At 38.3% G+C, this 16,459-nt stretch overlaps 1 protein-coding gene across 6 annotated transcripts in view; it reads left to right on the forward strand.

Annotated features, from left to right (window-relative positions):
- PBX1 (PBX homeobox 1) overlaps positions 1-15,361 on the forward strand; it is a 71,899-nt gene extending 56,538 nt beyond the window's left edge. Inside the window, exons 6-10 of one of the 6 annotated variants that reach the window (XM_053468739.1) lie at positions 1,357-1,516; positions 7,315-7,386; positions 9,699-9,811; positions 11,975-12,064; positions 14,907-15,361. In XM_053468739.1, the coding sequence (XP_053324714.1) occupies positions 1,357-1,516; positions 7,315-7,386; positions 9,699-9,811; positions 11,975-12,064; positions 14,907-14,999 (528 nt within the window). In that variant the 3' untranslated portion in view covers positions 15,000-15,361. The remainder of the gene's footprint in view (positions 1-1,356; positions 1,517-7,314; positions 7,387-9,698; positions 9,812-11,974; positions 12,065-14,906) is intronic. The other 5 variants (XM_053468741.1, XM_053468742.1, XM_053468744.1 and 2 more) reach the window with 5 other exon arrangements.
- The last annotated feature ends 1,098 nt before the right edge of the window (positions 15,362-16,459 follow it).

Here is a 16,459-nt window from a genome sequence, read left to right on the forward strand (position 1 = left end):
TTCATGGAATATATAACTGATCAGTGTGCTCAGCACTACACAACTATCAAGGCTGGGAAATTTCTCTGAAGTTTCTGTGTTTTATGAAAGTTCTCATAGTATGTATTGCAGAAATGAGGTAGCACATTGACCCCAAACTAAACACTATTTATAACATCATTCCAGCCTTCAGCCGCTTTCTATTTTTGGGGGTTTAACTGCCTCCAGCTTATAAATTCTCCATGGGAAAAAGGTGACACAGACCCAGGGCATGAAAAAACCATGTTTGGTGTATGGTGAGGACTGAGGTTGTGTCTCCTTTATTTTAGGACAACCAAGGCATTGAAAGGACGTTAATACCAGTACCTAGGAACTCCCTTTGTCTATGGCATGGGTGTATTATATAAGTAAATATAACATATTAGCCAACTACAATTTAAATATACATCTAGAACACAAGCAGTAGGCTCATCCGTTCTCTAATAGTGTATTGAATTCCCTATGCTAATCGTTGAGGTCTGGAGTTCTTTGTGCTTAATTTGCCTCGTTCTTGAGCAACATTTAAAAATCTGACAAGCCCGGGCAACTCCAACTAATACATTGTTTGTACATACATTCCAGACAAAGCCACCTCTAAGCACAAAACACCGCTTCTGTACAGTTATCTATATCCAAGAATAATATGGAGCTCTGTCTTTAGTTCTACTTTGTGTCAGCGCTGTCATGTAATGTTTACTGCATCCCCAAGTCACAACAAGGCTTCATATATGTGGGTGAGCCCCTGAATAAGTTACTTCCTTCGATGGTTTCACCGTGCATCACTTCCAATTCCAGGAAGAATGTTGGCCAAATTGGTTGGCACGATACCAGTAAGGGAGAGATTGGAGGGCTCGCTCTCTTTTAGCAAAACTGAGTTGATCTTACACTCCACTTGTTTACTTTTTATTAATCTTCCATTGATTATCGTAATATGCCCCACTTCGAGAAAACCATGTCTACATCCTAGGATGTGGCATAGGAACCTAGTATTTGAAGTTGTCTGAGGGCACCTTTTTAGACACTAGCAATGGTTAGGACATTTTCTATAAATGCACACAATTAAACAATAAACAATTATAAAGATTATTCCACAAAACATTCTAGAGCATGTGTAACATTTGCTTTTACCTAAACAATAAAATGTGAAAGTTGCTGAAATAATGAATGCCCGTGGGCCGCGAAGTCGTTTTCTGTTACCACCACGTCTTGGTTAACTGCATTAGTGTTGTAACATCCTCTTGCCGTAGCATTTGAATCTTCACAACATACACAGGTTCCTTGGGATTGTTTCACTCTTAATTACGTTGGAATAACTCTACAAACCTTATATCACCACAGGTATCAAACTGGTTTGGAAATAAACGAATCCGCTACAAGAAGAACATAGGTAAATTTCAAGAGGAAGCCAATATTTATGCTGCCAAAACAGCTGTGACTGCTACCAATGTGTCAGTTCACGGAAGTCAAGCCAATTCGCCCTCAACTCCCAGTTCTGCTGGTTAGTTTATGTTTTTTTGTTTTCTTTTGGTTGTTGCAGTTTTTTGTTTGTCATTTTACCTCCAAGCCTTCTTTGATACGCTCTGTTTTCTCCTACATCTCAACTTTTCTTCCATCTCTTACCAGTACCCATCCTGCGCACACTTCTTGTACTCCCTTGTCCGTCTCTCTGGTCCTCGTCTTCTTTGTCTTTCTCTGTATTATTTTAGCTTTTTGTTTGTCTTTTCTTTGCTTTACCTTGCTTGTTTTTTTCAGATTAGATTCCCACCATACTCAGATGATATTATTTTGGCGTTTACTGTTAGTTTTTTAAAATTAATTCGTATTGCTTTGCTAACTGTGATTTTTAAGGGATTTTTTTGTATTTGTTTTAAAAAATAATCTGTGGAAAACGGTCTTGGCCAGTGCCCTGAATGACTTCTAGGCAAATGAAAAGGTCTTTCAATGAAACATACTGGCCCCCTATTATAGACTTTATCCTTAAATCTGGATGTATTTGGGAAGAAAAATCTTACGTACAATAAATCTGGTAAACTAGAAGCTGCACATTTTCTTTCTTTCCTTTGAAGGTTTAAATATGTAAAAACACAGACATTTTGAAAATTATGTTACCCTTTCGATGGCAACAACAGATCAGGTCCTACGTTCTTATCATGTGGCAATTGGGTTTCTTGCAAAAAAAAATAATCCAATCCAATTCACACCTCCTTTATAGAGAGACATTCACTAAAAGTAAATTAGAAGCGGGAAGCAGTGGGGTTGGAGTCAGGCATATGTGTGATACCCGACATTTAAAGGGAAGCATACCCAACTTTTTGTTTTCTTCTGTACGTTGATGACATGGTGGACCTGCCCTATAGGCTTGGGTCAAGAAAATACGACGCTAGAAGATGTTTGATTACTTGTTGAAACCCTTTGGCTAATGATCTCTGTAAAAGCTGAGTTAAAGGAAACCGGCCTTTCTCCAGAGCACAGACTAAGTCTATAAAAACGTGGTGCTGATCAGAACAAGTTCAAATAAAAATGTGATAAGTGGGATAGACAGTCTTCTAGAATGACGGTGACTGGTGGAGGAGAAAATAGGATGATAACTCTACCGCTGTGATGAAATCAGATGAGTCATGTTTGTTAATCCTACACTTTACAGTTTAATAAAATTAGTTTTGTTGTTTAAAATAAGCAATTACTTTGTTACAGATCTCAGCTGATCCCATAGTAAACATGCATCCTGTTCTCTGGATCCATTTAATTAATCTTCCCTATTAAGATGTGTTTCCCATATTATTAAGTTGCTGATTGTCACGTAAGCACTCGTCCCACTCCATCTTTAAATATGGCCTACAAATAATTATATATAACAACATATATAGTTTGATTTTCTGGTGTTTTATAACATCGCCCTTTCCAATTCAAGAGTACAATATGCTGCTAAATCTAGCGTAGGTAGATTATAGTTCTTGGTATAAGTTAATGAAAAGATAATCTTTGTTCATGTAATGTTGCAGAATGTGAGCTTGTGGTTTGTGACCTAATAAAAACTGTATTGATTAAGTTGTAATAATCTAAAGTATTGATCGTCTGATTGTGCTGTGTCCCTCTTTATATAAGTGTATAAAGTAGTGTTGCCGTGGGACTGGGTGAAGGTCTTCTACGTGTTTTTATTGAGGTTGGCAGTTTATAAAGTAGTATTTACCTTGGTGTCTGTTATGAAAGGATTTATTATTGGGCTGTTGCTAAAGCTTAACAATTTTTAAGATTTAAAGTTTTTTCCTAAATGCATGAGACTAAGAAAAATATTCTCGGATACTAGGCCAGAAAGTTTTTAGAGAGTTTTAACATTACAGTATACTAGGCATTATCTGTTGTGTATATTGGGCCTTTTACTAGAATGTTTGTGCTGATTGCTCCTTTCATCACAGTTGCTCCTTATGTATAAACCCTCATTGTGTACAGAATATAAAATGAGACAATTAATTGCCTGATAAATTATTACATAAGAGCAATGTTATATTGAATATATAGAGGCGCTTGCTTGTTAGTATCAGTATTGAAAGTATCACTCCTCCATATTATGACTCTAAGGCTAAAGCATAAAAATGTCTTAACGTCTTCTTAAAGTATGCCGTAATTAGGTTGTCCATGAGCATATTTAAGAGAAATATTTTTTCTATCTGTTTTCTAACTCATAGGAGGAGTATTTTGTTTCTCCTGCCGAGAGACCAAATTTAGTAGCGGCCTACTAGTGGCTCGCGAAAGTAATGTCTTCCATGTTACTGAAGGATGTTGCATGATCAGCTTTAGCCATCCAACCCCCACCCAACAAGAAAGCGTCTGAACTTGCAACATATCAAAAACATCCTTGTTAGGATTGTTAAGTTTTCAGTAGTGTCTTTAATGTGGCTAATTGATCAATGTCTAATTAATTGTTTAATACGGTTTTGTTTTTAATGAAAAGCACCAGTGGATGGTTTTATTATAGCTGTGAATGATAATTCACTGAAGTAACAGTAAGCCCAAATAAATTTAATTTAATGAAATACCTCTGTAACAAAATAGCAGGCTAAGTCTTCTCAAATACAAAAAATTACATTAAAATTCATGCTAGATTTGGAAGGTTGACGATGGGTTGTTCCATACTAGACCAACCTAAAAGCAGACTTATTTAGAAATATACCAAAATAAAAATATTGTGACAATCTGTTTTATAGCATTATTTTAGACATGTATAGAACTTAACAGAACATTCGAGTCCCTTGTCTTTGGATAGCTATTTTCATCCACATGTGAAATTACAAATCCTTGTGCTCTGGCTGCAATTTGTCCACATATTGTGTTCTGTTGGTTGTGAAATTAGAAATCGGTGCTTGAGTCTGAAGTAGTGGAATACTTTTGACTACAATGAAAATTCAAGTTGTTTCTACGTGTTGTGTTTTTTCTGCATTTGTCGGTGGTATTTCTCTAGGTATAAGAGCGTCCTTCACATAGTAGTAAAGACCGTATAGAATGTACATAAAATTTGAATAAAAATACAAAATATGCCAAAATTTGTATTTTAGTTATAGAAACAGTCCCCAGTTCCCAAAATTTTATTGTAATTGTGAATGCACGTTTCGTCCTTTTTTCATGCACTGGATGCATATTGGAGCAGGTATTCTTTAGTTATTAGAGTTAAGACTTCATCGCATTGCCCTGCTCACTTGGTTGCCTCCACTCAAAGCAGGAAGCATTCATATGTAAACATCTGTCACATGACCATTGAGGTCCATGTTCTCACAGCCTGTAAATGATTGGCTGCTGCCACTCATCTTGATTAGAATGGGCGTTCCACTGAACTTGTACAGGAAGCATACTGAGGTATGTTCCATGCTTTCAGTAGAGTCTGCAGGGGGAGGAGCTGGATGCGATTAACTAATGAATGCCTGTATCAATCAAGAAATTGAAGAGGGGGGTTCATTCTTCATAAATCACATTAAATAAATAATTCAACAAATTACATGGTTATTTTGGGGGTTGGTGATCACATAATTAGAGGTTGCATCATGTAATGGCCTTGCAATATCATATATGGCCAGCCATACATATACAAATTACCAGCTAAAATAACCAAACAGCAGTGTCCCTTTGTTGGGGTTATATTAACATAGTGGTTTGTACTACCAACGTATGCTTTGTACCAGAGGAGCAGCCATTGTATCTTCGTGTTCTGCTTCATTTTGTAGTATGTACAGCAACACCCCTATTTACAATGGATCATATTTCTCTGTATGTAACTCAAAATAATACATAATTTTTGTTTGTTATATTAATCACTGGATTTACTGTAACCATTAACTAGCCAACTCTAAATTTCCAAGGACAACTGAATAAAATGGATGTAAATAAATCACTTGGTCCAGATGGCGTACACTGCAGGATTTGAGAGCATAATTATTAGTAGCCAATCATCTTCACCCCCGGCACTGTAAGACTGGTAGAACACAGATGTGCTGCCATTATTTGAAAAGGGAATAAGATCGCAGCCTGGGTATTACAGGCCTGTTAGCGTGACATCACTAGTGATAACGCTACCATCAAATAGTAGAAGGAAGTTGTTTAGACAGCAAGATTGTTTATTACATTGGGTGTAGATTTATGATATAGTGGTGCACATGTTCTTACAAGGCGCCAGATGCTTAAGCATTCCATATAATACAAATGTATATTTTATGTAATCTTAAATCACTGAATCTCGTAGTGTTTGCTTGATCTTTGACAGAAGACATATACAAACATTAAGGTACTATGTGGCTTATTTTGCTGAATAGATTAGGAAGCGTGATAAACTTAAAACCCGGTGTTCTATACTAAAGATTAATTATTGTTCTAAATGAATTGCAAACTATGCATCTTTGTTTACCTCTTTCCTCATGTTACTTGACATTCATAGGAGTCCCATAGTCCTGTGTATAGTAATTCTGGAGAAATGTGGATACATAAGCCCTAGGGAGCATACAGCACGTATAATGACATCTTTCCACAAGACACACAGACATAATTGCACATGCAAGATAACCCCGGGCTTGCTTATTCTGTGCATCCATCTGGTCTGGTAGGTTTTGATTCCCAGAGGTAGACAAACAGGAACGTTCACAACCATGTTTGTAAGTTGGGGAAAGTGGAACTGCAGGAATCTCATTTATATTGCTGTACAATGTAGGTAGTAGTATAGGAGATACAGGTGTGCCAGTTACTTACCAGATTTATTCCCCATGTAACACATACGGTATCTGTATGCCTTGGTACAAATCTAAGTCAATTTCCGTTTCAATACTTTTTAACTTATATAACTGGACAATTCATGCCCTACTGCTAACTGTGGAATCCCTATTTATGTTTAAGCCATTTTTCCCTTTTTTTGTGGGTACCCAGTGTATTTTTTATGTCTTTCATCGAGTACCACCAACAGGATCTCTACACAAGATCGTTGTTGCCCTTTTCATTAGCACGGGTAGATGATGACACGGATCCATGTAAACCTATATGCCGTGATATCTGAAACCCACACTGTTAGACTTCAACACGGTTAATACACCAGAATGCATCACTGCTACTCGCTAGCATCATCACTTAAATCAATATTCCAGTTTAGTGTCTGTTTGAAATCCACTATGAATTCTGAGATGATTCTTCTATGAATTCTGGTGGTGGAATAAAATAAAACAACCTTCAAGGGACATTAGTCTTCCCTCAATGTTAATTCCTGTATTCAGTGTCAATTATTTTGTTATTTTTTTTCCTACATTTTCCATTTTTGTGAATTTGCAAAATGACTGGTGAAAAATGCAACATATTGATTTCTGTGTGGCTATGATGCTCTTGCTTGTTGTTGGTGGAAGACTGAAAGTTGTCTAAAGTTGAATAATAATAATATATGCACATAATGTTGATGTCCCAAAAATAACATATTTGGCCACAAAGTGATCAAAAGATGCAAATGTTTCCCCTAGGCCAAAATTTGTAATATAAATATGAAAATATTTGGCTACTTAAAATTTAGCATGTCAGTATTGGTAATAAGTAAGTATACATATCTAAATAATATAAGATTGTTTAAAGAAGTAAAATCATGACCCTTCCATCTGAAATCACCCTTAATGATAAATGTCTACAGATCACCTGCTATTCAGGAAGCCATTTAGTCATTGAGACTCAGGCTGTTCATTTTGCTCGCTAACCCTGTAGATAAATGCTTCCCCTTGCAGTGACAAGGCCAGGGTTGATATCCTTGAAATTGCTGGTTTTGTGTTGTGTTTCATCCAGGAAGCAAACAGACGGAACGCGGGGCTGTTCAACCTCAAAACAAAATGCAGTTCCTCTCACCACAGAACCTCGGTTAGTATGCATGGTCCACAGGGACACGTGCACGTGACTTTGGTCTTCTTCAGTTTTGTGACTCAATCGTGGTCTCCATTGTTGGTATTTATCATTCTGGATGCTCGTTTAACATAATCCATCCATGTATGTCCGTCCATGTTGCGGGCTTGGTGCTAGGATGATGCTGATTTGTAAGAAAGCAAGAGCACAATTTTCTTTAATTCGTTCTTGGGATTGAGAGATATTTAGGTTCTCGGGGTAGGAAACTTTAATTCTTCGGTCTCAACACACTGATCACTGTACTTGGAATGTAACTTTTTTCTGTATTCACCAGCTCAGATTTTAATGGAAAAAAGTTTGAACACTCTGAAACGAAAATTATATTTATGCACATACATGTAGATGTGTGTTTGTATATGCATATAGTACATCTGTGTGCATAGGTACCATTATTGTTCTAAGGACAGTGTGTTTTATTAAAACGTGTGTTTAAATGTTAAAAATGAAGCTTCTGCCCCTGAATAGGGCTTAGCATTGATTTGCCACATATGCTCTGTTTTTTCTTTGTATTTACTTATTCACCCACAATATGTGACCTTATGGGTGATTTGGTATTTCAACATCCTTGCCGCCATTAGTAGTGTCTACACACAACCAAGTCATATTCTTCCTCGCAAAAAATCAGGAAGAAAGTAATAAATAGTGCCCATTAAAAAAATAAAATACAAGGAATGTGAGATAGCCGAGGCCAAGCCTGGAATAATGGATACTTTTTCTCTACGAGACTATGAGTGATCTATGAGTCCATCACCTTTGCAGTAGGCATAAACTCAAAATTACCTTTTTGCCTCCAAAAATGAGACTATGCAATGACAACAATAATTGAGTGACTTGAACTCTGGTTTAGAGAGGGGGGAACTTTCCATATTCAAATAAGAGGGGAACTAACAACACATCAAGGCAGAAGTATGATAAGTAATATTTTACAGATCACTTTGGTCAATGAATATAAGAACCGGTGTAATATGTAAAAACGGTGACTGGCAGATAAACGGTGCTACCAAATATATATTTTAAGCTCCGATCGGAATTAGAAACAAATTTTGTTGCGAGCCTAGCTATATCGAGCACCTATGTTATCTAATCCAGCTACGGTTTCAAGTTGATGAGAAAGCTCTATAGTATTTTTCCATTTATTTTCCTTTAGTGGGTTTACTATTAAGTAGTAGAATGTAGTTCTGATGATTACAACCTGTTAACAAGGGTAGGTATGATTTTGAGCTGATTTGTCTTTTGTTTTAATTTATAAAATATAGGCAAGCTTAAATAACAGACTATGAGAGATAAGAGCCATAGGTCATTGGAGACCTAATCCAGTAGATCGTACAACATAATAGTGGTCTTTCTGTCATTTGTACTGATTTGTACATCTATGGAAGTGTTTACAGGTTTTACGTTTTGAGGATATTAACTCTATTTGTGTCAGGAACATATATGTGTGGTATAATGTTTTTTTAGAGTTAGAAAATGAATTGGTGATGTTATCATTATTTTTGGCTTACTCTTGGTTTAGAGAATTTGTATTTTACATTCAATTCCTCTATATACCGATGTTGGCTGATTCAAAATCACTGACAATATTTTGGTGGAGGTGAAAGCAATATTCCAGTAGAGTCTTCTATGGTTACTATAGCTGATAAGAGTGCAGTGCTAGACAGTGCAATGTGTGAAATGGTATACGAGAAAGAAGCTCGAAGTTTGGTAGACTAGTTATCTTCTTGACCATAAGTCTTTTAGCTTTTTATACTTTGTATATATAGTTTCTCTGTTACTAAAAGGGACCCGTGCAGAATACTCTGTTGAGGGTGTTGGTTTACATTAAATATTCATGACAAAGTGACTTCTGGGTTTATCAGTCTCGCATAAATTAATCACCTGGCCATGTTTTTGTATTTTTTACCAATTTGGGCACCCATGATATTAGGTCTGATATTTCATCTGTACTGATGCAAATTCAGTGAACAAATCTTTCACCCTAACAAATTACAAAATCCTCTGCGGCTGAGAATAAATATACTATCATACTAAACATAGCCTCATCTAACCTTCCTTGACTCACAGATCTCTCTTTCCATGGCTTTATTGGATCCTTGTCTATCTCAGTTTGCCTTGTAACCCCATAAACTAATATTACTGACTCTTCTGTTACCTCTCCTTTCTCCTGCTCCTGCGTATATCATCTTCTTTAACTGTGCATGCCAGGCCTCCTGTCTCCAAGGTTGGAGCTTCCTACTTTCTTTGATACAGGTGCCTCACTCTTTCCTTTCCAGGTTCTTCCAGTTCTTTTAACATGTCAAACTCTGGAGATTTGTTCATGAGCGTTCAGTCTCTCAATGGGGATTCTTACCAAGGTGCCCAGGTTGGAGCCAACGTACAGTCACAGGTAGGGACCATCAGATGTCACATGGCCATGGGTGGAGAAAAGCGTTGGCAGCATTTGGTGGTGTGAAAGAAGTAGCACACACAGAATCCTGTGCAGGTTTACCAAGAGAAGACTGCACTAGCATAGCACTGTTTGAGGTGGTAGAGTTGGAGAGTGCGGTGTGTTTTAGAGATTCTCCTAACAACTATATCTGAATCCACCTAACTGACTGCTTTATGAAGCAAACCTGTGCTCACCAGAGACACACCAAGGATTTCTTTCACTATGGTACTGACAATGATGGTTGTCCAGTAATCCGTTCAGGTTAGAGGTGTACGATAGCAGAACCCTGTATTGATAAACCTTATTGAGTTCTGGAACCGCTGTCAGTATAAGGATCCACATTTCTAGCATTCTGTCCAAACTAGTACGTTCCTGTGAATGTACAGGTATCAAATATGGATGCTGAGCAAGGTCTGTTGAATGGGGGGCTTATGGTACAGCAATCCCTAAAGATTGCATCCCACGTTACTACTATACATTGTCTTCCATATTCTGAACCATACAATTCTGATATGCAGCCTTGAATGCATGTTGTACATTACACCCAATACAGATGTGTATCCTGCATAGGGTGCAGTAATATTTCTTTATTTTCTTTGTGTGTTGACAAGTTATAGATAGAGAAGTCCTGGTACACATGAGGACCAGCGGCTGTATTAGGTGGATGTCAGTGTGCCTAGGTATATTGTTTGGAAGATAAGATACAAAAAGACAGACACCCACTACCATAGTGGATAGCGGTTCCTGGCAAGTTATAGGAAAGCACGCATTGACATGGGTGCTGACTATTTACTGGCAACGTTGTAATATCTATTTCTAAACAGTCATAGGAAGTAAGCATTTAGCCTAAAAGAATCAGTGCAGATAAGTTACACATGGAGTGGTCCATACATTCCAGCAGAACAAGAAAGCCTGGAAATGAGAATGGACTAACCAGAAAAGTGGACGTTGGCAGGAGGGTTCTAGAGTGAACAAACCCACAGGGCTCTGCATCTCTATTGGCTACCAAAGCAAAGCGTATCTTATATTTAGAGATGCGGATACAAAATTAAGAGCCTAATCTGTGTCCAATTAAGTGTAACAGGCATATTTTCCATGCTCTTTAAAGCCTCATATTACTTATCTGAATATAATTTGGGGGGTTGTCTGAATGTTGTTAATGTACATTAATAAAAAAATATATATATTTAAGTTATATAAAATACATGTTATCCAAACTAAAAAAATATATAGTATAACTAATGTAGCTATTTAGGAAAACCCAAGATCATATACATGATAACATAATATGTAAATTAGAGTGTTGCGTGTCTTTTCCCAGTATTTCACATGTTGGTCCATAGTAAAAACGATTTCGTGCTAACCACAAATCAAGGTAATGACTAGCTCTAGCTGAAGATCTTGCAGACCATTTCAAGCCATTGTGGGTATTTTTACTAAACCCCACCTCAGGATGGGTTTATTAAAAAATCTGTGGAAGTTAACTCCCTACTTTATTATTAGTGCTATTTACTCATATTTACCCTCATATTCTGCAATGACGTGCAAATAGACCTTTATTAGTAGATTTTCTTCCTCTCCATAGAGTCGGGTTGTTGATGAATGAATAAATGATTTGTGCAGCGAATGGTTAAACTCATCTCCACATTGTATTATCAAATGTTTTCATTTCCCTGACATTGCTTTTCAGTGTTTCAGTATCGGTGCCCCTTCTCCCTATTTTTTGATAACCCCTCCGTGTTCTGCCCCCTTACTGTGGTGAATATCTCATTCGTTTACTTTTTATTCTATCCTTACTAGGCCTCCACCAAGTCTCTTTCTGTAGCTTGCAGGTCCGATTAGACCTTAGAACTAAAATTATGTCTTTGTGTTTCCCTTTTTCCTCTGTTTTCCTTATTCCATTTTTTCCTTTTGCCTGTATTCATTGTTGATATCCTCTCTCTCTCTTTGTCCGCCACTGCCCTCTCTAATTCTCTAATCTCTTCTCAAGTGTCACGGCCTCTTTTTCTGTTTTTTGCTCTGTCCGCTTTCTCTGTCAGCACTTTTTTTGTGAGTTGAGTATTTGAGTGTTCTGTGACTGCAGTTCCCCTTTAACCACACTGGACTTTTCCTGTCTTTCAGGTGGATACCCTTCGCCATGTTATCAGTCAGACAGGCGGATACAGTGAGACTCTGACAGCGAATCAGATGTACAGTCCGCAGGGCATCAGTGTAAGCAAAGAATCCTCTTGTTTCTTCTCCCCCCAATTATTTCAAGTCCACAGGGCCCTTACTGCCACATTGCACACTCTCCTCTCCCTTTCACGGTCACCTATTTCTCAGTGCCGGTGACGCCAGCGGCCAGCGCTTTGTCCACAAATAATGTTCAGCGCGGGCAGCTGGAGCCAAGGCCTGTCACACACAATCAGCTTCCTTGTGGCACCTGCGGCCACTTACAGTCAGCCGAGGCAAACAGCCAAACAGGTGACACATAGCATGGCCACAGCAGAACGAGCGTGGAATCGGCCTGTTTTAATCCTGTTATTTCTGGACAAGCATATCAGCAAATTTAAAGAGTGCAATGTCTTCATATATCCAAAATCTTCATGCTTAAACCTGGGCATAAATTTCCCCCTAAATAGTAAATCTCCATACCTTAGGTGTGTATTGTTTTAGGAAGATTCACAATCATATGTTCCGAGATACATATCTATCTATCTATCTATCTATCTATCTATCTATCTATCTATATATATATACTAATAAAAAGCCTGCTTGCGGAATCATTTGGCATGGGTTTTTAAAGGTGCAATGCCTGCTACACCTTTAAATATACTCACGTACAGAGACACACAGATGCATTTTGTGTGTTTGTTTGGAGGGGGATAGAGATGAACACGTATTCCTGGCAGTGCTCGCGGCTGGGAATGACATGTAAATTCATAGCGACAAGCCGTGTCGTATGAAGTGAAATCAATAAGACAGACACAGGAAGAGCGGCTGCAGATTTGGGACAGCAATCCAAATACATTTCTCAGATCAGCCATCCGCCATCCAAAGGCCGTGACAGTGTAGGGAGGAGGGGGAGATCGGACATAAGCAAAGTGAAAACACACACAAAGCTGCGGAGGGGAACGAGAGAGCCGTTGGGGTACATAGTTATACATTTCTATACAATGCATTCGATGAAACGCAGCCATTATACACACATTTGAGGTAGGATGGAGTTTATATATACTGTATGTGTGTATATATATATATATATATATATATATATATATATATATATATATATATATATATATATATTACACACTTATGTGTGCACAATCATGTAGCAAACCTTTCTAAATATTTTTTTATGTGTTTTCTCTCTCTCTCTCTCTTAAGTATATATTTGTATATGTTACATTGTTTGCTTCCTATGAACAATATTTATTATAGAGGTGTATTTTACAATGTGAAAGCAATTTATTGCTTCAAATGAAGTTCACATTGACTTTTTAAAGGGATTGCGTATTGTCCATATTGTGCCACCAACAAAGAATGCAAATTAAAGTACTTGGTAAGTACTTTAATTTGCATTCTACAGTTTCCACAAAAAAAATACTCAAGTCTACTAAAAAGCTCCTGTGGCTCCAGAGCTGCAGCACACCTGTCCTTGTCAGAATATTCCCCTGGAGCCAGCACTGGTGGTGAGTACGTTCTATAGGTGCGATGGTAAGCAGGAGATGCATTTAGTCAAATGTATGTCCCGCAAGCCAAGGAGCAGGAAGATAGGGGAAAAACAATGAGATTCCACTAAAAAGAGTATAATCTTGAAACATAAAACCTATATTATAAAACCCTTAGACCACATATTTGAAGGATGCTAAAAATTTCTATAGAAATTCCATTACCTTATATTTTGAACTTTCTATAAGATGTAAGGTAAGGTGCGAGACATACTGCTTTTGGGATCTAGTGATTAGGGAAAGATGCCTTTCCTTTGTGGCATTTGATGATATAAGATATAAGTCACTACTCTTTGGACATTTATTATAAATCACAGGTGCAAAGTAACTTACTATGAAAATAAAAGACTTTACTTTCTATCCTGCATCCCCCTGCTCACACTATGTGTTTGTAATTACCCCACGTAACATTGTGAGTCATTTCTGCTATTAAACTAAGCAGAACAGAAAAAGAAAGAACTTGTGACATGGCAATTACAGATGTGAAACGAATGGGAAGCATGAGGAGGGGACAAGACCAGGCCATTGTCATTACAAAGAATGACCTCCATAAAATGATAGGCTGAGAAATGAGATGCTGCCAGGTTCAACTCAGAGGTGGATCCAAAACTCCAGACAGTGTCCTTGAATCAGTATTCTGTAGCATAAAATCCAGGGTCACATATTTCATGCAGCTTGGACATGACTGGTATGGGGAACCCGTGAAACAGTGGAGGACCAAGGACAAAGCATGGTACTTTGATTGCTTTAGCTCCTCGCTATAGATACGGGGCATCTAATCATATTGGCTTGTCCCATAGCATCTGGAATGGGACTAATCCCTTCAGGACTTCATCACTTCCCCAAAAAAAGGAAACTGAGGTAGCTTATCACTGGTGTATGTACTGAAGACCTGCCCTTTCCAAGACAGGTGTTCACTCTCAGTAACTAGGTAGACCTCTAACTAGCTGCTACATTCATTTTCTCATAAGGAAATGTATTTTCTTATTTATTGCTGTATGCTCATTTGTAAATCATCTAGACACCTGTATGACATATTGTCTCAAAATGTTCTTCTGAACCCAACATATTATACAAGTGGATACACTTTTATTGGTGTTCATCGCTGGCTTCTTCTAAATGCAACTTTGATCTCAGAATGTGTTTTATTGTTATTATTTTGTCCAATTGTCTCATTTCTGGAGAATGCTCTGGAGGTATAGATCTGGCAGGCTGTGCATTTCTATCTCAGATGAGTGTTTTATTACATTTTCAATGTTACGTAAATACTAGTTATATCCTTTTTGCTGTGCATTAATTGAACGTGATGTCCCTCAACATTGTTCCCTGTGTTTTTACAGGCTAATGGGGGGTGGCAGGATGCAGCTACCCCTTCGTCTGTGACTTCCCCTACGGAAGGACCCGGCAGTGTCCACTCCGATACCTCCAACTGAGCAGCTCCTGAATCTCCACTCTTGAAAGCCAGATTCCATCCCTTTCCCTCTTACTCCAAACGGCCCCTGTGGAAATGCAGCAAACAGAACGACCTCTTGTGACATTGGCTCTTAAAGCCTCCCCAATACTTCATCTAGGATCATCACCCCTCTCCGTACCATTTTCCACTCTGTGTTATCAAACGTATTCTGATTTGTTCACACCCTCCATTTAACAAGAAGAGAGAAAATTTGGGAGGGGCAGGTTGCTGCGGATAGGTTACCGCATCAAGAAGTGGTGATTTAAAAGTGGCTGCCATTTGCACGGGAGCAGCCATCTTTAAATAAGCTGCGAATTGAAACACACAAAAAATAAAAGAAAACATAGACTGTAAGTTCAATCCCTCAAATGATATTTTTTTACTTGAGTTGGCCTCCTGTTGCTCCCCCAACCAGTAGCTGAGGTGAAAATTGGGGAAAGATCCAGCTCTCCAGTCTTTTAACTACTCCTCCTGTCGCAGACTGCACTCTTTGGATATGTCCAGATATTCCATTGCATTTGGAGATGTAGCTCTGAACTCTGCCCCTTCCTGTGCCCTATGAACCCTCTTGGTTATTTGACATTTCTCCCTTTGGTATTTCCCACCTACACTTCTCACAGCATCTTGACAATCCCTTGCTGTTGGCAACTAGAAAAGCTGGGCTCTCTTGAAGAAACACTACATTTGATTCCATAGTTGAGTTGTGCTATATGCAAGTGGAGGGATGGTTATGCTATTATATGTATGGCTGTATTTCTCCTGGGATTTCCAACTTCAGATGTCCTGTTTGTACATTGCTCTCCTAGATGTCATCACATGCCCTACCTAGCACTTTGCTTTCTGAGGATCCACACTGTTTGAGTTGGTGCTTTGTCAACTGGATCATCGTTAATTCAGACCCTAGCCTCAAGACATCACTCTATCCAAAGGCATTGGTTTCTTCAACAGCATTGTTCCACCACAGTTATCTGGGCTTATTTCAAACATCTTTCACTCAAGTGAAATATAAAACATTGATCTTACAGCAGAACCTCTGAAACATTGCACCCTCTATTAGACAAGATCGCATTTAAAACTTCTGATGTTGCTGAACCTTCCTCTGCACCAATTGTCAAATATTTCTTTTCCCCAGATGTAGGTTGCTTTAACCTCTATCCAAGATATCACCTGTACATCACCTACTCCAACAACACTCCGTCCTTCAGAGATTGCTCTGGAAACCGCTTTTCCCTCCACCAAATCATCACTCATTACAGAGCTAAATTGCACATTTTGTGTAGTCGGACATTACTCCGTCCTTTCATCTCGTACATGGACGCCATTTCTTGCCCTGATAAATCTTCCTGACTGGCAGTTATCCAAAGGCACGCACATGATGTGTCACAAATCCACGTTTGATACCAAAAAATCGCATGTACTCGCACAGATGGAAGACGGACA

Source organism: Spea bombifrons, chromosome 6 (assembly GCF_027358695.1).
Source record: "Spea bombifrons isolate aSpeBom1 chromosome 6, aSpeBom1.2.pri, whole genome shotgun sequence".
Classification (NCBI taxonomy): domain Eukaryota; kingdom Metazoa; phylum Chordata; class Amphibia; order Anura; family Pelobatidae; genus Spea; species Spea bombifrons.